Source organism: Myxocyprinus asiaticus, chromosome 9 (genome assembly GCF_019703515.2).
Source record: "Myxocyprinus asiaticus isolate MX2 ecotype Aquarium Trade chromosome 9, UBuf_Myxa_2, whole genome shotgun sequence".
Lineage (NCBI taxonomy): Eukaryota > Metazoa > Chordata > Actinopteri > Cypriniformes > Catostomidae > Myxocyprinus > Myxocyprinus asiaticus.
In genome coordinates this window covers 23,207,258-23,230,378 of record NC_059352.1, presented here as the reverse complement: position 1 = coordinate 23,230,378, position 23,121 = coordinate 23,207,258, and the positions used below count along the sequence as shown (strand labels likewise).

The 23,121-nt window shown below is 41.2% G+C and overlaps 1 protein-coding gene across 1 annotated transcript in view; it reads right to left on the bottom strand.

Annotated features, from left to right (window-relative positions):
- LOC127445870 (zinc finger CCCH domain-containing protein 3-like) overlaps positions 1–23,121 on the bottom strand; it is a 181,927-nt gene that overhangs the window by 146,440 nt on the left and 12,366 nt on the right. Inside the window, exon 2 of the mRNA XM_051706308.1 lies at positions 11,446–12,922. Coding sequence (XP_051562268.1) covers positions 11,446–12,922 — 1,477 coding nt within the window. The remainder of the gene's footprint in view (positions 1–11,445; positions 12,923–23,121) is intronic.

The following is a 23,121-nucleotide window of genomic DNA, read 5'->3' as shown; positions in this document are numbered from 1 at the left end:
CCATGCTGCTTATCCTCTTGATCAATCTCAGCGGACTGGAGTTTTGGAGAAAAATCATAGCGGACAAGACGATATTAAGTGCGAATTTAATATTGTTTCAATTATTATTCAATTATTGTTTTCAATTTATTTATTTTATTATTAAAAACATTTTCTCCCATTTTCTCCCAATTTGGAATGCCCAATTCCCACTACTTAGTAGGTCCTCGTGGTGGCGCGGTTACTCACCTCAATCCGGGTGGTGGAGGACAAGTCTCAGTTGCCTCTGCTTCTGAGACCGTCAATCCACACACCTTATCACGTGGTTCGTTGTGCACGACAATGCGGAGACTCCGCATGTGGAGGCTCATGCTACTCTCCGCAATCCATGCACAACTTACCACACGCCCCATTGTGAGCAAGAACTACTAATCGCGACCCCATGTGACTCTACCCTCCCTAGCAACCGGGTCAATTTGGTTGCTTAGGAGACCAGGCTGGAGTCACTCAGCACACCCTCGATTCGAACTCGCGAATCCAGGGGTAGTAGTCAGCGTCAATACTCGCTGAGCTACCTAGGCCCGTTTTTAATGTATTTTTATTTTGAATGACATGTCACTTTCTTTCCTTGTGTATACAGTATCACTTTTTAGTGTGATGTGTATAATTGGTTAAAACAGCCTACTTTGTTTTATTCAGTTTACCAGAGATTGAATCACTCATATTCAGTTTCTATTGAATAGTTTTTCTTGGGATGTATTTTTTTTTTTTTTCAGGAGGACCGCTTTCATTAGAATGCATTTATAAAGTCCCATAATAAGCCTTATAATATGTTATAACTTTATTGTAACCAAAATTATAATACTTATCTATTAATAGTTATACCTTAAAGCAGGGTTCAGCAACCTTTTTGACATGGAGAGTCATTTTTTATTTTCCTGGTCAATGGCTGTGCCGATGCATTTTCTGAAAGTGCTTTAATGAAGAACACCTGTCATTTTGTACAAAATGAGTTAACACAGTTAATGTCACAAATTTGCTTATTTGATTACTGATCACAAAATTGTGTGGAATATTAAATACTTCTTATATTATGTCATACATTTTTCAAAATCAAACAGAGGGGTAATCACTAGCATGCAATCAACAGCGAGAGAGGAGCAGTCTATTTTATTTATATGAAGTTTTTCGCACCTGACCTGCATTCCAATCTACATCTTGATGTAATCCTTCCTTATGTTCATGCACCATGTTTTCATCAGCTGAATGGGAGGCTAAACACTATTAAAGTGTGACGAGACTCGCGCTGCGCGTGCAAGCCATTTGCACATCACGAGCCGATCAACTATTCAGCCCTTTTCGGTGAATCGCACCTGCAAAATCCTAAAACTTTATTTCCAGGTTTAATTTATATTTTGAGTAGACTCACATTTTTTTATCAGATTATGTTTTCTCTTTTAATCTTTTAATATAATTTTGAGTGTGACCATGGTTTAAGGAAGGTGTACCTGTATGCTGGGTTGGAAATCTCATGGATTAATAGTGGTGTTTTCCTTATTACATCATGTGTTGTTCTGAAAGCAAAAAGAAACAAATGAAACAGTGAATGTAGGCTGTCATCCGGGCAGCCTGACCGAAACAAAGCGGGTGCGTTTCCTTTAGTGAATAACCGAAAGTGAAGCACTGCTGGCTCGTGATACGCGAATGGCTTGCACGCGCTGCATGAGTCTGCTGGGTATACTGCAGTCTCGTCACATTTTAACTTTTTGTTTAGCCTCCCATTCAGCTCATGAAAACACGCTGTGTGATCACGAGGAAGGATTACATCAAGATGTAGATTGGAATGCAGGTGCAGGATTTATATAAATAAAATAGTCTACTCCTCTCTCACCATTGCTGGCATGCCAGTGATTACCCCTACGCATGCCAGCATTGGTTGCCATAGGTTGCCGACCCCTGCCTTAAAGTATTAATGTATTATAACATGACCAACATCAAATGTAAGTTATAACTAATGGATCCTTCTCACAGACCTGTTATGACATGTTTCCACTTTCTTTAACAACATAAATGTTGCAAACTTTTTTATATTTCCAATTTTAAAAAATATTTAGTGTCAATTTATAACATTGTACTTTGTATTATAAACTCAGCAAAAAAGAAACATCCCTTTTTCAGGACACTGTTTTTTAAAGATAATTTTGTAAAAATCCAAATAACTTTACAAATCTTTATTGTAAAGTGTTTAAACAATGTTTTCCATGCTTGTTCAATGAACCATAAACAATTAATGACCATGCACCTGTGGAACTGTCGTTAAGACACTAACAGCTTACAGATGGTAGGCAATTAAGGTCACAGTTATAAAAACTTAGGACACTAAAGAGACATTTCTACTGACTCTGAAAAACACCAAAAGAAAGATGCCCAGGGTCCCTGCTCATCTGCGTGAACGTGCCTTAGGCATGCTGCATGGAGGCATGAGGACTGCAGATGTGGCCAGGGCAATAAATTGCAATGTGCATACTGTGAGACGCCTAAGACAGCGCTACAGGGAAACAGGAAGGACAGCTAATCATCCTCGCAGTGGCAGACCAGTGTAACAACACCTGCACAGGATCGGTACATCCAAATATCACATCTGCGGGACAGGTACAGAATGGAAACAACAACTGCCCAAGTTACACCAGGAATGCACAATCCCTCCATCAGTGCTCAGACTGTCTGCATAGGCTGGAGGGTCTGTCATGGTCTGAGGCAGTGTGTCACAGCATCATCAGACTGAGCTTGTTGTCATTGCAGGCAATCTCAACGCTGTGCGTTACAGGGAAGATATCCTCCTCCCTCATGTGGTACCCTTCCTGCAAGCTCATCCTGACATGACCCTCCAGCATGATAATGCCACCAGCCATACTGCTCGTTCTGTGTGTGATTTCCTGCAAGACAGGTAAGTGAGTGTTCTGCCATGGCCAGCGAAGAGCCCGGATCTCAATCCCATTGAGCACGTCAGGGACCTGTTGGATTGGAGGGTAAGGGCTAGGGTCATTCCCCCCAGAAATGTCTGGGAACTTCCAAGTGCCTTGGTGGAAGAGTGGGGTAACATCTCACAGCAAGAACTGGCAAATCTGGTGCAGTCCATGAGGAGGAGATGGACTGCTGTACTTAATGCAGCTGGTGGCCACACCAGATACTGACTGTTACTTTTGATTTTGACCCCCCCTTTGTTCAGGGACACATTATTCCATTTCTGTTAGTCACATGTCTGTGAAACTTGTTCAGTTTATGTCTTAGCTGTTGAATCTTTTTATGTTCATTCAAATATTTATACATGTTAAGTTTGCTGAAAATAAAAGCAGTTGAAAGTGAGAGGACATTTCTTTTTTTGCTGAGTTTATTACCCTGGAATAAGTTTTAAAAAATCAATTACCACCGCTGCGATGAGGCTTCTAACACAGCTGGGAGTGACAGAAACTTCTTACTTTTGTTATCCAGCACTGTATATTTTTATCATCTTTTGCAAAGCTGTGAAAGCGTAATAGTTGATTTTTTCTTTTGCTGTTGGAGCAAACGGGTAAGCAAAAATTTTATTTGCTGTTGTCCCCCATTCACCATTCAAGTAGACCCTGCTATGCATCTTCTTCTGCTCTCCAACCCGGGATGTGAAAAGGATCCATTATATACTTGTATTATATATACTGTATTAGGGATGTCAGAAAATATAGATATATCGATTATTGATCAGCACGCTATTTTATTTTTTTGAGGCATTAATATATTCAAATTAACCGACATTTAAATCAGAAGCCTAATTTGCATGCTTTCCAACTCACTCAGTTGACCTCTGTTTAACAGTCTGACACAATAGCATTGGGAGACTAAAAGAGGGTGATATAACATTTACTGAAGCTGGTAGCAGTCAGGAAAGGTGTCACTCACACACACACACACACACACACACACACAGGACGAGCTGAAGTGGCGCAGCAGATGGCAGTCCAAAGTTACAAAGGGTTTTGTACTACAAGAATAAACAAGGTTATTTTGATGAGTTTGCAGGTTAGTGTATGAAACTGGTGTAACTGTGTAAACTAAACCATAAGAAATGGTGATGTTGGGGGGCCTGGGTAGCTCAGCAAGTAAAGACGCTGACTACCACACCTGGAGTCGCGGGTTAGAATCCAGGGCGTGCTGAGTGACTCCAGTCAGGCTTCCTAAGCAACCAATTGGTCCAGTTGCTAGGGTGGGTAGAGTCATGTTGGGTTAACCTCCTCGTGGTCGCCATAATGTGGTTCTCACTCATGGTGGGGCACGTGGTGAGTTGTGCATGGATGCCGCGGAGAATAGTGTGAAGCCTCCACACACGCTAGGTCTCCGTGGTAACACGCTCAACAAGCCACGTGATAAGATGCGCGAATTGACGGTCTCAGACGTGGAGGTACTGAGATTTGTCCTCCGCCACCCAGATTGAGGCGAGTCACTACACCACCACGAGGACTTAGAGCACATTGGGAATTGGGCATTCCAAATTGGGGACAAAAAGAGGAGAAAATAATATTAAAAAAAAAAAAAAAAACATTTCCATCCACAGAACTGCCCCTCACTGGATGTTTTTTTGTTTTTGGCACCATTCTGAGTAAATTCTAGAGACTGTTGTGTGTGAAAATCACAGGAGATCAGCAGTTACAGAAATATTCAAACCAGACAATCTTGCACCAACAATCATCCATGCGATTATCTAATCAGCCAATCGTGTGGCAGCAGTGCAGTGCATAAAATCATGCAGTTACAGGTCAGGAACTTCAATTAATGTTCACATCAACCATCAGAATGGAAAGAAAATGTGATTTCCGTGATTTGGACAGTGGCATGATTGTCAGCACGAGGGGGATCTACACAATATTAGGCAGGTAGTTTTAATGTTGTGGCTGATCGGTGTGTGTGTGTATATATATATATATATATATATATATATATATATATATATATATATATATATACAGTGCCTTGCAAAAGTATTCAGACCCCTGTCCAATTATCTCATATTACTGAATTTCAAATGGTGCAATGAAAATTTCATTCTGTTTAATATTTTATTTTAAAACACTGGAACTCAAAATCAATTATTGTTAGGTGACATTGGTTTTATGTTGGGAAATATAAAAAAAAAAAAAAAGAAAAAAAGAAACTGAAATATCTTGCTTGCATAAGTATTCAACCCCCGTGCTGTGGAAGCTGCCAGGTTACACCGATGAAAGAAATTGCCCTAATGAGGACACAATTACTTTACCATTGGCATCCACCGGTGAATCATTAAAGCTGCAATCACATTTTCTGGATAAAAACCCACTGTTGAAGGATCATTGGTCAGGCTGTGAATCTGAAGGAAAATGAAGACCAAAGAGCATTCCACAGAAGTTAGAGATAAAGTAATAAAAATGCACAGATTAGGGAAAGGGTACAAATAATATACAAATGTTTGGATATCCCAGTGAGCACAGTTGGATCAATAATCAGGAAGTGGAAGCTGCACCACACCACCCAGGCACTGCCAAGAAAAGGCTGTCCCTCAAAACTCTAACACTCTAACAAAAAGGAGACTTGTGAGAAAAGCCACAGAGAGGCCAACCACTTTGAAGGAGCTACAGAGTTCAGTGGCTGGGAGTGGAGTAATGGTGCACCAGTCAACCATATCAAGAGCACTGCATAACACTGGCCTGTATGAGAGGGTGGCAAGAAAGAAGCCGTTACTCCAAGATTACGCCAATATACAGCTTTTTGGCCAAAACTCAAAGCGCTATGTGTGGCGCAAACCTAGCACTTCCTATGCCTTAAGACACACCATCCCTACAGTGAAGTATGGTGGTGGCAGCATCATGCTGTGGGGATGCTTCTCATCAGCAGGGACTTGGCATTTTGTTAGAATTGAAGGAAGTCAAAGTCCTGATCTCAATCTTATTGAGAATCTGTGGCACTTTTTGAAAATTGCAGTCCACAAGCGTCACCCAAACAACCTGAACAACCTGGAGCAAATCTGCCGAGAAAAATGGGCCAAAATCACTTCGTCACAGTGTGCAAAGCTGGTACATATGTACCCCAAAAGACTTAAAGCAGTTATTGCAGGAAAAGGTGGCTCGACCAAATATCAATGTGTGGGGGTTGAATACTTATGCAAGCTAGATATTTCAGTTTTTTATTTTTCATAAAAGTATTTCCCAACAAAAAACAATGTCACCTTACAATTACTGATTTTGAGTTTCAGTGTTTTAAAATAAAATATAAATCAGGATGAAATTTCAGCGTGCCATTTGTAATTCGGTAATATGAGAGAATTGGTCAGGGGTCTGAATACTTTTGCAAGGCACTGTATAAAAATTTTAGAGCTGCATGATTAATCATTAAAAGATTGCGCTCTCGATTCAGACACCCACGCGATCTCATGTCTAAATGACAACGATTCTGCAATGTATATTAACATTCCAGTGGCATGTGTTTGTAAGGCGGTCAAATTTAAATTCAAAATTTACTTCAAGACGCATTTTTAAATGTTGATAAACATTATATGGCATCTACAAAACACAGCGCTCCTGCACAAGACGCTGAATAAACTAAAACACAATGGCCAAAGACATTTGTCCAGCACAGTGCTTTACAAACTGTAGGGTGCAGTCACGATTAGCTAGGAGTGTGACATCTCTGTTCAGTTCAATATTTTAATAGCCACCGATACTACAAAAATAACAGCATTACCAAGATCTAACTAAATTCGCTACCCGTGCGCTGTCTGATCACAGCTGGCTGCTTTCAAACGTACATATGAGTGCGTCTGCCCATGCACTTGTGTCTTGTGATGAATGCAGCACTCCTGCACGAGACTTTGCACTATTTTTAATCAAAATAGTCCTCTTTAGGTGATATTAATGTAAACACAGCTGTTAATGAATTACCAGTGTAAACAGACGGGTTTAAATCTGCGCTGTCTTGACGAGATATTAAAGCAAACACAGCCGTTAATTTATAAGCAGACAGGAAAAATTCTTCAAAATGTTAGATTTGTGTGATGTCTAAATGTATATAAGCTGCATGCTGTCTGTTATAGGCATTCAAGCATTCTTACTGCATCAAATATTTCAAATATGCAGTATTAATTTAGATCTAATAATCACACAGTAAAGAGTGTCAAATATTTAAGCACTTTCATTTGCATTAAATTACCTTTTTTAATGTTTTTATATTATATATTTTTAAATGTTTAATTGCTACTGTTGCTAAAAACTTAAAGCACTGTTTACTCTGTTCTTTAATCAGTATTTAATTACTGGCTCTTGAATAATTCCTTTACAAGCTTAAAGCAAGTTTTACAAGATAAACACTAAAGGCCTCATTTTTTTCATTTAAACTGTAAATATTTATAAAAAAAATAAAAAAAAAGACTTTTGAAAAATAACAGTGTTTTATTGCATATTTGCTTAAAAATGCAATACCAAGTTAACATAGAACTGTTAATGAAGCTTTTTTTCTGCTCATTTTGCTTTTTACTTAGCAAGTGTAAAACAGGTTTAATCATTTTTTATTTTTAAAAACAGTCTGGGATTGATTTGCACTTTTCTCACCAAACTTCGTTCATCTCTAGGAGACAAAATGCATCTCCTTCCTGAGTGGTATGATGGCTGCGTGGTCCCATGGTGTTTATAATTGCATACTATTGTTTGTACAGATGAACGTGGTACCTTCAAGTGTTTGGAAATTGCTCCCATGGATGAACCAGATTTGTGGAGGTCCACAATTTCTTTTCTGAGGTTTTGGCTGATTTCTTTTGATTTTCCCATGATGTCAAGCAAAAAGGCAGTGAGTTTGAAGGTAGGGCTTAAAATACATCCACAGGTACACCTCCAATTCAGTAATTGTCTAAAGGCTTGACATCATTTTCTGGAATTTTCCAAGCTGCTTAAAGGCACAGTTAACTTAGTGTATGTAAACTTCTGGCTCACTGGAATTGTGATATAGTCAATTTAAAGTGAAACAATCTGTCTGTAAACAATTGTTGGAAAAATTAAGTGTGTCATGCACAAAGTAGATGTCCTAAATGACTTACGCAACTATAGTTTGCTAATATTAAATCTATGGAGTGGTTAAAAATGAGTTTTAATGACTTCAACCTACGTGTATTTAAACCTCTGACTGCAATTGTGTGTGTGTGTATATATATATATATATATATATATATACACACACACACACACACACACACACACACACACACACACACACACGCACACACACGCACTGGTGGCCAAAAGTTATATTTACGGATTTTGCCGTTTCGGAAGGAAATTGGTACTTCAATTGGTAATTCACCAAAGTGGCATTCAACTGATCACAAAGTATAGTCAGGACATTACTGATGTAAAAAACAGCATCATCACTATTTGAAAAAAAGTCATTTTTGATCAAATCTAGGCAGGCCCCATTTCCAGCAGCCATCACTCCAACACCTTATCCTTGAGTAATCATGCTAAATTGCTAATTTGGTACTAGAAAATCACTTTCTATTATATCAAACACAGTTTAAAGCTATTTGATTCATTAAATGAAGCTTAACATTGTCTTTGTGTTTGTTTTTGAGTTGCCACAGTATGCAATAGACTGGCATGTCTTAAGGTCAATATTAGGTCAAAAATGGCAAAAAAGAAAGAAACAGCTCTCTAGAAACTCATCAGTCAATCATTGTTTTGAGCAATGAAGGCTATACAATGTATTAAATACCCAAAAAACTGAAGATTTCACACAATGGTGTACACTACAGTCTTCAAAGACAAAGGACAACTGGCTCTAACAAGGATAGAAAGAGATGTGGAAGGCCAGATGTACAACTAAACAAGAGGATAATTACATCAGAATCTCTAGTTTGAGAAACAGATGCCTCACATGTCAGAAAAACAAAAAGAAAAGGTTAGAGTGGGCAAAGAAACACAGACATTGGACAACAGATAATTGGAAAAGAGTGTTATGGATCTTAACCCCATTGAGCTTTTGTGAGATCAGCTAGACCGTAAGGTGCGTGAGAAGTGCCCGACAAGACAGCCACATCTATGGCAAGTATTACAGTAAGCGTGGGGTGAAATGTCACCTGAGTATCTGGACAAACTGACAGCTAGAATGCCAAGGATCTGCAAAGCTGTTATTGCTGCACGTGGAGGATTTTTTGAAGAGAACTCTTTGAAGTAGTTTACATTTTTCTCAAATTGTAATAGTACTTTTTCACATTATTAATGTCCTGACTAAACATTGTGATCAGTTGAATGTCACTTTGCTGAATAAAAATACCAATTTCTTTCCATTAGAGCAGTGGTTCCCAAACTTTTTACAGTGGCATACCCCTTCAAACATTCAACATCCTTTTGTGTGAATCCCCCTCTCTAACACATAGATAAAATTCACAAAAGGTAATTTGAAAATATGTCTGTTTAACACAATTATCTTTGTAAAACAACTCCCTTATATTAAACATGTTATACTTGTACATGTTTTGTACATGTTATATTATTCATATACATACTACTGAATAAATGGGTTACCAATTGAGATGGGTATGCTAGATATGATATAACTGCATAACTTTAAAACTCCCCCTCATCGCGTCGCAGTATGCAAGATTAGTGTTCAGTTCTATGCCTGGAATTGCGCATCATTGCCGAATTCGAGCATTGCGGGTATGTATCTGTGCAATTGTGTGGTCAGCTCAAGGTGCTTTTTTATGTCACATTTGACACTGTTAGCAAGGTTGAGCTCATTTGCTGAAAAAACAAAAATTATTTGGTGGCACTGAATGTCTGATACCTGTCATCAAAACTTTTGAACTTATACCATCAGAATCAAAACTCCCTATGCATCTAACCTTAAATACAAATTACATTTTAAACTGCAGAAAAAAAACCTAAACTAAAATCGTGGACGACTGACATGTGTGAGTCTGGTAAAACAGTGAAGTATTTTACTTGCTATCACTAAGCTACGTCACCTAGCAGTGTGCTGGGCTGGTGAAAAAAGATACTTGTGTGACACACGACGCATGAGTAGATGCATACAAAAGATAGGGTTATTTCATTGCATATTTTTCTGACCTTTATGACACAACCATATTGGTGTTTCTACACTAGATGGCACACAAAATGATTTTTGCCAGTGAGAAATACATGAACTGGGTTTGAATGTTATTTTAGATTGTGATGAAATTGAAAGAACGGTAAATCTCAGAATGTTATTTGCATATCCCCATTGTCACCTCACGTACCCCAGTTTGGGAAACACTGCATTAGAGCAAAATCTGTACATTATTCCAAACTTTTGGCCGCCAATGTGTGTGTGTGTGTGTATATATATATATATATATATATATATATATATATATATATATATTACTTACATAACTTCTGCGGATAAAATTAATTATGGGTAAAATGCATTATAGTCTTTAAGGCATAACTATGAATAGATTAAGTATTTCAATGCATTATATGTGTATTAGACATTATTAATACATTATAATGCATTTTAATGCCTTTACAATGCATGATAAATATGGCCTTCACAGACTGTGCATGTGCAGCCCAGTTTTTCTAGACATGCAGACATTCCTTATCTTTGCACATCGTCGCCACATCCACCTGGTGTTGACTGTCGTAAAGACCATCACAATGCAGTCATAGAGCGCATGTGTCGAACACGGCCGCATGGTCTTGCAGTCAAAAGATTACACTCTGTAAGGCTGAAGCACTCGACCGTGTGTGAAACAAAACGGGACATGGAAAAACAAAGTATACCTGAGCCTTTAAAATTAAAAGTTTTAAGACTCGTGTAAACACCCTCTTCACATGTGAAATGAAAAACAGTGCTCACACACAAGCTGCAGGTTTGCTCTCAATCCAATATAGTGTTTAACTGCCCCACTCCTAATATGTAACTGCCCATCCATCAGCTTCTTTGCAGAGCCTGCATTACAGTATGACAGGTTCACAAAACTGAAATGTGAAAATAACCCTCAGCTGCTTGTTTCTAATGATGGGATCCTTCAGAAGGACATGAAAGGACATTTTTTTTTAATCTTTTTTCTTATATAAATGCTGTTTTGGGGCTGGATAGAAAGTTTTGAGTTCTGAAACTTAATTTATGTTTTTGATGGTTCAATAAACGTATATCTCAAACGAACAGTGAGCATTTTATTTCTTATGATATGGCCCCTTAAAGGCAGTTGCAACATTGTGTTGTGTCTACTTTCAATAAGAAGACAATAGTGATCAATCCTTCTTTGTTTGATGTAGAAAAAAACACATTACTATGCACAAAAAAGATATCAACAGTGATAACAAATTATTAAAACTTCAACTTCCCAAATCCCATGGCATTGTGGTGCATTCAATCACATTATCACATTAATGTTATGTTAACATTATCAACCAGAGCTCTTACCTGTTAGTGGATCTTCTGATAATCTTGGTTCGGCTCTGAAGCTTGAAGGCACCAGTTGAAAAAGCAGTAGAGGGAGCACTAAGGTGGACCGACCTGCAGGACCAGGCAGATCCTTTCTCCCCCTTTTGACCATTCTTGTAAGCAGTCCACTGATACACAGTGCCCTTATGGGTAGATCTAGGAGTTGAGCTAGATGCGGTTACTGTAGCATTTTGTCCAGCTGCCTTCCAGCGACAGCGGCTGACATGGCCATCATGGGATATGGAGGCACCTCCAGTTCTAGACTTTTTTGTTACAGTCATTGAAGTAGTGGGATATCTCAGTTTTTTGGGTCCCTCAAGTCCACCTTGATCTGTTCTTAAAGGCATCTGAAGAGATTTGGGTGAAAGGGGCTTGCGTAGAGGTTTGGTTGAAGTGCCTGATTTCCCAGCTGTGGATGAGGAGCAAGATGAAGATACCCAGTTGTACTTTGAGGTCTTATGAGCTCCGAGGGAAATACTAGGCTTGCGAGATATCCTTTTGCTTGAGCCAGAGACTCTTCTGGCAGTGGCTGCCCAAAGAGAGGATGAAGAGACAGAGGAGAGAGAGGTATCTGTGGGGCGAGCTTCTGGCTTAGGTTTGATGTTTGTGTTTAGAATTTCTTGGTTTTTCACCCAGGTAAACCTAGATTTCTTATGGCATAAGGAGGCTACAACTGTCTGTGTTGAGTCTGGTTTAAGCTGGAGCTTTGTGGGGCTTGAGGAAGCCTGAAATTGAAGGTAAGTGGCAGAAGAAGCTTGAGAAGAATATTTATTGGCTGCTGGCATTTTGACAGTCCTATTGGATAAGGCAGCGGAGGGAAGGCTTTGTTTGACCTGTAACTGAGTTTCAGGCTTTTGTTTGAGAGGTGAAGGGATAGAAGGATTGGTCACAGCTTCAGGTGATTTCAAATCGGGTTTTATCTTGTTTTCACACTCACTTTGTTGTTCTAATGGTGCAATTGAGTCTGTCATATAATTATTAGGTGACTCGCCATGACCAGTCTTTCCTATTGCAGACATAAGCACATTCCTTTTTCCACTGGCTGCGAGTACTACGTTCCTCACCTGTGAAGTTGCATTTTGGACATTTAGTGAAGATGCTGTAGATTTAACCTTGGTTTGTTCATCTAGAATCGTTTCCTTGCCACCAACCAATCTTGTATTATTTTCAGAAGCTCTAGATGTGGTGCTAGAGTGGTGGGAAGGCTGGTTCAGATAAGACTGTGGTGGGTGAGACACATACCTCCCAATCGCCCTGTTTGTCTTGTTGCTAAGGGAGTATGTTTTCCTCCAGCTGCCAGCAGCACTAGGCACATGAGGCTGTGGCAGTGCTGAATATGACCGTGTGTCAAGTGAGCCATAACTCCGACCCCTTCTTGAACCCCATCTGGCTTGATCCCACTGGTCAGAGCTTGAAGGAACATTGCCTTTTGTGTTCTTATAATCATTAATGAGGTCTGCAAAAGTCAACGAGAAGCATGTTAGTTCAGATAGTGTTCAATATGGTGAAACAAAAACTGTAATAGCCCTATTAATCTATGGGTCTGTTATAAACTTTAGTGAGGTGCCTCGCTGTCTTCTTCCTACATAGGCAGCTGTCTTCTATGGCTGCATCCTAACTGAAATGGCACTTCATAAGAGACCGATTTAGAACACTCTTCATAGGTAGCAACTCCATGCCATAGGTACACCATAGGTAGTGCTCCTCACACTCAGCATACTGGAGACTCGACTAGCAACTGATTTCAATATAGGTGATGCGAGAGGAACAACGAAATACTCTAATGAGCATAAATATGCATAGCAGACACACATTTTGGGTAAAAATGTTTTCTATCATATTAAATAGGGATGGGCACGAGTACTAGGGTATTCGGTAGGGATGCACCGATCCAATACCTGGATCGGTATCGGCTCTGATACCGAAGATTTTAGACGGATCGGGTACCGGTCCGACGAGCCCGATCCAAATCTGATACTGTGTGTTAGTCATGTTCGTTACTTTCAAGCTCCAAAAATGACATAAAAGAACCATAAAAACCATTAAAGCAGTTCATATGACTCGTGCATTTTATTCAAAGCCACTTGAAGACGTGCGATAGCTCTGTGAATCACAAAAGGCTATGTTTAATAAGTAAATGTATAGTATGTGCAGCGCCACCGCATTGGTGAATGGTGCTGCTCTGCTGACACAAACTTCCCGGCAGATCTTCTCGGATGTAGGAGGGAGAAAAGGGGAGGGAAAAACAACAAAACAAAAGAGAGGGAAAGGCCAACATGGAATGACAGCGGGAGAGAGAGAGAAAAAAAATTATAACTTACTCGCCGGTTCTCTGATACACCGTAGCCTGGTCCTTGGTCACTCCTCCACCCTCTAGTGGATGACAGCCACTCCTCCCCAGGTGGACCGGAGGCAGTCCTCTGGGCCCTGGTGGACGGAATGCCCCTCCGCGTTTTGGTGGATGGTAGGGCTCTCCTCCACTCCTGGCAGCGGTTCTCCCACTCCAGGCGGTCGGCAGTGAGCCCCTCCCCGCTCGTGGTCGGGTGCCGAAATGTTTGCATGACGTAAAACACACGTGCATTTCGACAAGTTGGGAGCTGAAGATTTCTGCAAGAGTTTGCAAGTTAGAAGTATGACATAAATTGTCATTCCGACTCTCAGATTGAATGGAACGCTTCATGAATCATCACAGCAACAACACTACGGAGCATCGCGGCTTTCCCCACAGGAGCAAACACTTGGGGACCAGGCGTGTGGTAGTGGACTCAACACGCTGAAGCAGCACATATACAGCAGGCGAGTGTTTCAAACAGTTAGACAGAGTGTAGCTGAATGGAATAGAACGCAGCGTCTTCAGAACTGAACTTCAACTTAACACACATATTAAAAATGCGCATTGTGCACATTCTTTCATTGAGATGGGCAGTGAATCTTCACATAATGACAAAATATGATGCATTATATTTTGAATATGCAATATTTTGTACATTTTGTTACAGATTATTTTATAACAGCTTATAATAATGAATAGACGTTACACTTGAACAACAAGATGCAATGCAGCAGCCAAAGACATTTGTCAGACATGTTATTATATATACAGTTATGTACATGTCATTGCCCCTCGAGTACTCAACGAATAATTAGGCCGAGTACTCGAGTATACAAAATGACCAAAATGCCCATCCCTAATATTAAGATAATTTTTTTATCAAAACTTTTCAGTATTCAATGGATTATACACTACCTGGCCAAAAAAAGTTGCATACATATTTTGTTGGACCGCCTTTAGCTTTGATTATGGTGCGCATTCGTTGTGGCATTGTTTCGACAACTTTATACAATGTCACATTTATTTCCATCCAGAGTTGCATTAATTTTTGCCAAGATCTTGTATTGATGAGAGTCGAACCACTCTGTAAAATCTTCTCCAGCACATCCCAAAGACTTTCAGTGGGGTTAAGCTCAGGACTCTGTAGTGGCCAGTTCATGTGTGAAAATGATTCCTCATGCTCCCTGAACCACTCTTTCACAATTTGAGCCCGATGAATCTTGGCATTGTCATCCTGGAATATGCCCATGCCATCAAGAAAGAAAAGATCCATTGATGGGATAGCCTGGTCATTCAGTACATTCAGGTAGTCAGCTGACATTTAATTGCCGCATAACATTGCTGAGCGTAGACCTGACCAATTGAAGCAACCCCAGATTATAACACTGCTTACAGAGGCTTGTACAGTGGGCACTATGCATGATGGGTGCATCGCTTCATGAGCTTCCCCTCTTACCCTGACTTTGGAATAGGGTAAATCTGGACTCATCAGACCACATGACCTTTTTACATTGCTCCACAGTAGGGTTGCGCGGTATACCGGTACTAATGAAATATCACGATACCAAGCAATTTAAATGGTATGATATCATCTTGTTGTTAATTTCAGTACCATATTAAAGTATGCTGCCATTAGCAAAAGGTAATGTAATATAAGAGTTTGGAGATGAAATCAAAGACCATTTGAAATTAATAATTAAAAAGCCTTTATGTGGCCAAGTGAGATCATTAAACAGCAGAAGGATGTAATTTAATTAAATAATATACAGTCACATGCGCTGCATGCCAGAGTATGAATAAGAGGCACCTCTCTGCCCTGTCACCTCCTTCACACACACTAGGGCTGCAACTAACAATTATTTTGATAATCGATTAATCAGACGATTATTTTTTCGATTAATCAGATAAAAAGCTAAACAATTTTTCAATTTGATTTTTTGTTTATTATAACTAAATAAAACACTTAATCAGGGTATTTATGTGTAAAAGTGTACTTTAAAAAGTGCAAAAGCCACATATTGAATTTTACTAATATAATCTTTAATTTTGACATTTTAAACCCTAAATAAAACACAAACGTTTGTCCACAGTTTTAAGCAGCAAAACTTTAAATATCCAAAATATAAATAATCAAAAACAAAGCCACAAACTGAGTTTTAAAAATATAATCCCCACATTATAAAAAATAAATAAAACACAAAAGTTTGTCCAGTTTTTAAACAGTAAAACTTCTTTAAATATCCAAAAAAATAAATAAGCAAAACAAAACAAAATATTGAGTTGAACTCATATAAACTTCAAGTAAAATTATCCTAAAATGAAATTAGGATAACAACATGTATGTAATAAGATATTAAGCAGCAGAATTTGTTGAAATATCAAAATTACAAATAATAAACAAAAAAACAAATGTTACTGTTTGATATAGAGGTAGAATGCAGAAGAAGAGAAAGTCTGTCTCTGTTCAGTGTTGTTCATATGTTTCTTATTCACTCTTCCCAAACTTTGAACTGGAATGCAAAAATGTCAGCATGTCCACATGCTCCGGGCTGAGGTTGGCTCTCTTTTTGCAAGCTATGTTACCTGCAGCAGAGAACCACTGCAGGTGCTTGGGATACACAAGTAGGATTTAGCTAATTTTGCCAAGGAGGGATATTTATCTTTATTATCCCTGCACCAATCCAAAGGATTTTCTTCCTTAGCTAGGGGCTTCTCAACAAAGTATGCCAGGACTTCATTTCTTATTTGAGTGTTGAGGTTCTCCTCAGCTTTCTCCTCTCTGATCTCTTCCTCACTGCTGCCTCCAGACTCAAGGAGTAAGTCAAGCAAAGATATTGAAGGTTCAGCTGCTGCTCTTATGGCTGAGGTGGTCATTTGCTGCTGCTGCACCATCTCCCTTCTTGCTGCAAGTGCTTCAGTTTGCGCTTTAGCTTGCACAGTTATAATTTGCTCAGGTGACAGAAATTTCAGTCTTCTGAACCTTGGGTCTAGAGCAGAGGAGAGAATCACAGGATTATCTACCTGATCAAAGAGTGTTCCTTCCATCTGTTTTGAAGCTGCTCAACTGCTGTGGCTTGGAAGGACTTCACCGAAGCTGAATCGAAGGCAGCACCTTCAGTGGACTTCAACAGCCCTTTCACAAGTGGAGGCAATGAAGAGAATGTTATATATTCCTGCCCGCTCATAAAAACAGTGGCACATTCAAAAGGCTTAATAGCAGCGGAAAGCTCTTCAAGCAGACTCCACTGGTCTGGTTTCAAGTCAAGATAGTGTTTGCCTCTTTGAGTGATGGATGGGTCAGATAGAGCTGCAGTTACAGGCCACCTCTGTTCAATCAGTCTGTTAATCATATAGAAACTACTGTTCCATCTTGTACTTACATCCTGAACAAGCTTGTGCTCAGGTGTGCCCATTTGTTTCTGCTTGTCTTTCAGCTTGATGCAGGCTTGCTCACTTTTTTTAAAATGCTCCACAAGACATCTTGCAGTTTTAATGCAGCATTAATCACCAACTGCAAGGTGTGGCCAGTGCAGCGTATACTGGTCCACCCATGTTTCTCCTCCAGTAATTTTACAGCAGTCACAATGTTGCACCATTGTCATGTACGATGGCACTAATTTTCTCAGAAGGGATTTCAAACTTGACTGCTACTTCTTCCAACCACTCTGCAATGTTGGTTGAGGTATGTCTGTCTTTGAGTGGCATGGTGGTAAGGCAGACAGACATCATTCCAGTCATTCCCAATGTAATGGCATGTAATACCAAGGTAAGCTTCAGTGGCAACACTTGTCCATATATCAGTAGTTAAAGCCATTCTGCTGTTGGTGGTGTTTATAGCACTCTTAATTTTTTGGAATGCCTCCTGGTACTTCCTCTCCATCAATTTTGTGAAGTGGGTCCTTGAGGGAAGAATGTATCCTGGGTTGAGTATGCTGACCATTTTTTTGAATCCTTCACCATCCACCATTGACACTGGCCGCATGTCAGTTACCAACATATTCAGGATGGCATCTGTTACAATGGCTGCTTGTTGAGGAGTGCATGGGGGATTTCTCCTCTGAACAAATTCACTCATGGTGAGCTGTTTCTTTCTGAAATAAAAAAAACAGCATTTGAGTATGCAAGGCGAAGCAATTTATGTGTAAATCAATATTTGCATTGTTTTTAATGATAATAGCTGATGGCAAGTTGACAACCATGATTAATATAAAAAATCAAAATAATTAATAATACAACATATAATGTTTTAACAATTTTTGTTACGTTTTTACACAGACATGTTCAGATATAAACCAAAAACATCTAAAATATATAATTCATTTAATTTTCAATAATAATTAAAGGATATATAGATAAATTAAATATAGAAAGACTGAAAACAAGCGTGTGAACATAGTAGAGCCGCAGTAGATCACGTTTGAAAAACAGATAAAAGTTAATTGTAGTAGACAAATGATATAAAAAGAGAATGGAACGGTGAAACGCAGCAAGCTAACAGGCTTAATTAAAAGGACAGGAAAAATTATGCATTAGTGCACAAGCACATAAGCATTCGCTGAAAACCACTAGTGACAAAAAAAATAAAAATGTTTTACTGCTGTTGTTATTAACTGCCTTTAGATTTAGTGCTTCACTTTGTTCACACAGTTTTAATTTAACCTATTTCTGTGGTAGCGCTATTTTAATCCATCACTATGTTGCGAGCGAGCTGATTGCGCAACCTGACGCTCGAGACAAAATAGATCTAGTTTGACTGTCCCGAAGTTAGTAAACAAAGCTGTTAAACAAATCCAATAGCACTGAATTAAACTAGACTATACCATTTTCACGTCTTCATATAATGCGGATATACATAGTGTTTGCTTACCGTGCTGATGTTTCACCTTCATCCGTGACACCAACGTGTTTTTCTTTTCATGTGCTTGTGCATTACTGTGGTACTTCCGTGCCACACAAGCTCAGCTTTGCATAACTTGCAGGTTACCATCTTCTTTGCTGCACTTAATGTAAAATTCCCCCCTGACTTAGATGACTTGGGGCGCACACTTTTTTCTGCCGCCGGTTAATCTGTACTCTCTGCCATTTCACGTGTGACTGTGTTTTCATGAAAGTGACATCATCAGTAAACGCTCCCCGTGACGTGAGCAGACCAACCAAATGATAATGACATTCGTTGACAATGATCTTCATAATCGATTATTATCGATTTTATCGATTAGTTGTTGCAGCCCTAACACACACACACACACACACACTCACACAACACACAGGCATGCACACGAACACACACAAACGCAACACACACTACGAATGCTTGATTTTCATGCAGTGTGTCCAAAAGTATCAATCTGCAGAGCCACAAATCAGTGTGTTGAGTGTATAAACGGCTGTGAACTCTCAAATGAACTCTTTCTCTGTTGCAGCTCAGAGATTTCAGCTTGTGAGTCACGGGAAGCTTGATATAAAACACTCTTCACAAACAGGAAGAACTTCAAAGATCTTTCAAAATAAAAGTCCTGCTGAAATGAGAGCACTATTCAACTGATTGCGTGATACTGAAGACATTACGACAGAAAAATATTACTACTGTATAAAAGTGCAATTTTTAAAGCAGTCGCAATAATACTGTAGCAGGTTTTCATAAGAAAGAAGCGGAAGCCAGGGTTGCAGTCCATATAAATGTGATTTTATTCTCCAATTTTAACTCAAAAAGGTGCTTTTCAACAAGTCTTTTCACGTCACAGACAGAGCTTCACCGATAACAGTCAGAATAAACTTGAAGTATTAAATAAACACTTTGCTTCGGGGTGTGTGTGTGTGTGTGTGTGTGTGTGTGTGTGTGTGTGTGTGTGGGGTCCGGACTCTCTCGGTCTGTCATTCTGGCAGTCTTTTAAAGCCTTTCTCCGTCGTCACTGAAACGAGACACAGGTGTTTAATATCAACAATCACCAGGTGATGGCCCTTAACACTTCCGCTCTCCCCAGTGACTGACACATGACCACGTCCAGCTCCACATACCCCCACCACCCAACTCAGGCCCGGGCCCCATCCGGCTTGCTAAACCAGCGGGGCGTGATCCAAGGAGAGGATGAACCAGCAGGTAATAGCGGAGGATTAGGACCGCCCACTTGATGGCCAGGCACTCTTTCTCAATCGTGCTGTACTTAGTCTCCCTCAAAGAGAGCTTGCAAATAATGTACAGCACGGGCCGCTCCACCCCCTCCACCTCATGTGAGAGCACGGCCCCAGCCCCTCTCTGATGCATCTGTCTGCAAAATGAAGGGGAGAGAAAAGTTAGGAGCATGTAGAAGCGGCCTGCCAAAGAGTGCAGATTTCAAAGCCTGTTGGCATGCCTCCATCCACTGGACTGGATCTGGCACCCCCTTTTTAGTGAGATCAGTCAAGGGGCTGGTGATATCAGAGAAACTAGGCACAAACCTTCGGTAGTAGTCAGCCAACCCCATAAACTGTCTCACCTCCTACTTGGTCTTGGGACGTGGGCAGGCCGCTATCGCTGCGGTCTTTTCAAATTGCAGCCGTACCTCCCCATGACCCAAGTGGAAGCCCAGATACCGTACTTCCACCCATCCAATTGCACACATTTTTGGGTCTGCCGTGAGCCCCGCCCACCTCAGCAACCTCAGGATGGCTCTTACATGCTGCATATGTCTCTGCCAGTCGTTACTGTATATAATAATGTCATCCAAATAGGCAGTGGTGTATGCAGCGTGCGGCCGGAGAATCTTATCCATGAGGCGTTGGAAAGTGGCGGAAGCCCCGAACAAGAACGGAAGAGTATATCCACGTGCTGACCGCTCTAATGGCCCGACGAGGTCTATACCAATTCTTTCGAAGGGGGCTTCAATTAAAGGTAACGGGCATAATGGCACTCTTGGGGTGGCCGGTGGGTTCATCAACTGACATTCGCGGCATGCCGCACACCATCTGCGCACATCCCCGTGAATGCCTGGCCAGTAAAAGTGGGCCATTAAATGGTGCAGTGTTCTCTCTTGTCCTAAGTGACCTGCCATAGGATCATGGTGAGCCACCTGGAAAAGTGTTTCCCGACGGCTCCTCGGGACTAATAACTGGGTTGTATTTTCATGGGTTTGAATGTCCTGCGTTACTCGATACAACTGGTCCCTAAAATTGAAAAATTCGGGTATGTAAGGGCGACATCAGGCTGGAGCTGCAGGCCATCGATTACTCTCACTTGGTCAAATGCGTGCCTAAGGGTTTCGTCCATGACTGTTCTAGAGGGAAATCCCCCTCAGGGGAATCCCTCAGGGCAGGAGTTCCGGAGGATTCCCCTCCTGCGTTATCCCGACACTGAGCAGACGTGGACAGCCCCGGCTCCGCCTCCCCAGCCATCGCGTCACACATCACACACCGAGATTTCAGTTTACAGGATCCAACCACACACAATGCTTTTAATAATCTTGGACGGCGTCATCCACCGATGTGGGGCAATGGCACTGGACCCGTTCTGTAGTTCTTCGGGGCAGGCGAATGGTCAGCTGCTCCAGCACCATCAGTTCGATGACATCCTCCACGCCATGCCCTTCCTCGGCAAGCACCCATTTTCGGCAGGCATCATGGAGCTGATGGGCAAATGCGAACAGGCGGCCGGCATCACTCAGGGTGAGGGAGAGAACCGCTGGTGGTGTTGTTCTGGGGTGCACCCATCCCGTTGCAGGACAGCGGTCTTCATCTTAATGTAGTCCAGGCGGTCCTCAGCTGGTAGTTGCTGCACCGTGAGCTGGGCCTCCCCGGAAAGCAGCAACAGCAGGTGGGGGGCCCATTGGGTTCGCGGTCAGCCGGAGGCGGTGGCCGACTGCTCAAAGAAACTCAAGAACACCTCCGGCTCGTACTGAGGGCCCATCTTTGAGAGCAGCAGCTGTGGCTTCATCGCTGCTTCTGGGGCCACGGTGGAGAATCTGCCTGGAGCTAACCAGCTCCGCAAGGCCTGCCGATCCTCGGCTTGGGCTTTGAGGAGCTCCTGGAAATGCTGTTTTTGAGTGAGGAGAGCTTGATGGATGCAATTCAAGGCATGGATGACTTCGCCCAGCAGTGAGGTGTCCATGGCGACCAGCCTTCTTCCTTATCCCGGGTTTCGGCACCAGTGTAGCAGGTTTTGGTAAGAAGGAAGTGGGAGCTGAGGTTGCAGTCCACGTAAGTGTGAATTTATTCTCCAACTTTAACTCAGAAAGGTGCTTTTCTCATCACAGACAGAGCTTCACTGATAAAAGTCAGAATAAAAAGTATTATAATAGTATTAAATAAACGCTTTGCAGCGTGTAGCTTCGGGGTGTGTGTCTGGTTAGGACTCTCTCTCTCGGTCTGTTGCTCCGGCAGTCTTTTAAAACCCGTCTCCGTCGCCACTGAAACGAGACACAGGTGTTTAATATCAACAATCACCAGGTGATGGCCCTTACCGCTTCCACACTCCCCAGTGACAGACACACGACCACGTCCCCCTCCACAAATACTCATAGCAACAACATGTTGGGCCTCATGTATTCAGATATAAGACAAAGGGAGGCCTACACACAGTTGTAAAGCCTGACTGAGGCCTACACACACACAGTCATAAAATCTTACTGATAACAACTGCGCCAATATCAAACAAAGGGAGTCCAAAACAGGCTACAAATCCCATGAAGCCTTGTTCACTTCACACCTATGTGTGAAATTCCGAAGGATCGAACTCTCAACTCCTACTGGATGAGGCGCACGACAGAACGCCCCTCAACCATGACGTCACCGAGAGTAGAAAAACCTCTGAGATCTTTCTGGGCGTTGCTTCCAGCGACATTACGTGCTGTGTCTAGACGCAGCTTTGCTGCTCTCAGGTGTAGCCTCGTTGCACAAGGAAGTAACGTATGACTCGAAACCATACAATCTCCATCTTGCTGGACGAGTTGAGATTTCTCTGTGTTCCACCGAACACGCTAATGGATCCGAAGTAGACCGCCAAGCAATCTGCGTCTTCATCCGTTTGCCTGCAGAAGTGAAGAAAGAAGATTTCTCTTCCCTCTTCAACCGAGTCAACTTCGCTGATTTCTCTGCCAGCCCATCGAGAATCAGCAGCCGAACCGCCCGCCAATAGAGCAAGGAAGCCTCCCGTCATCACCCGAGCTTCGAGGAACCGAGTCAGAGTCAAACGACGGATGAACACACATTCTACCCACGTCCTCATGCGATTCAAGTAAGAGGTTTACGTCTGGGCAGAGATAGATTACTATAGTGTGTTATTCTTGTGTATCAAGGTTATTGCTTGTACAGTTTACAGACCGCCAAGTCCGCTCATTGCTGCTAATAAT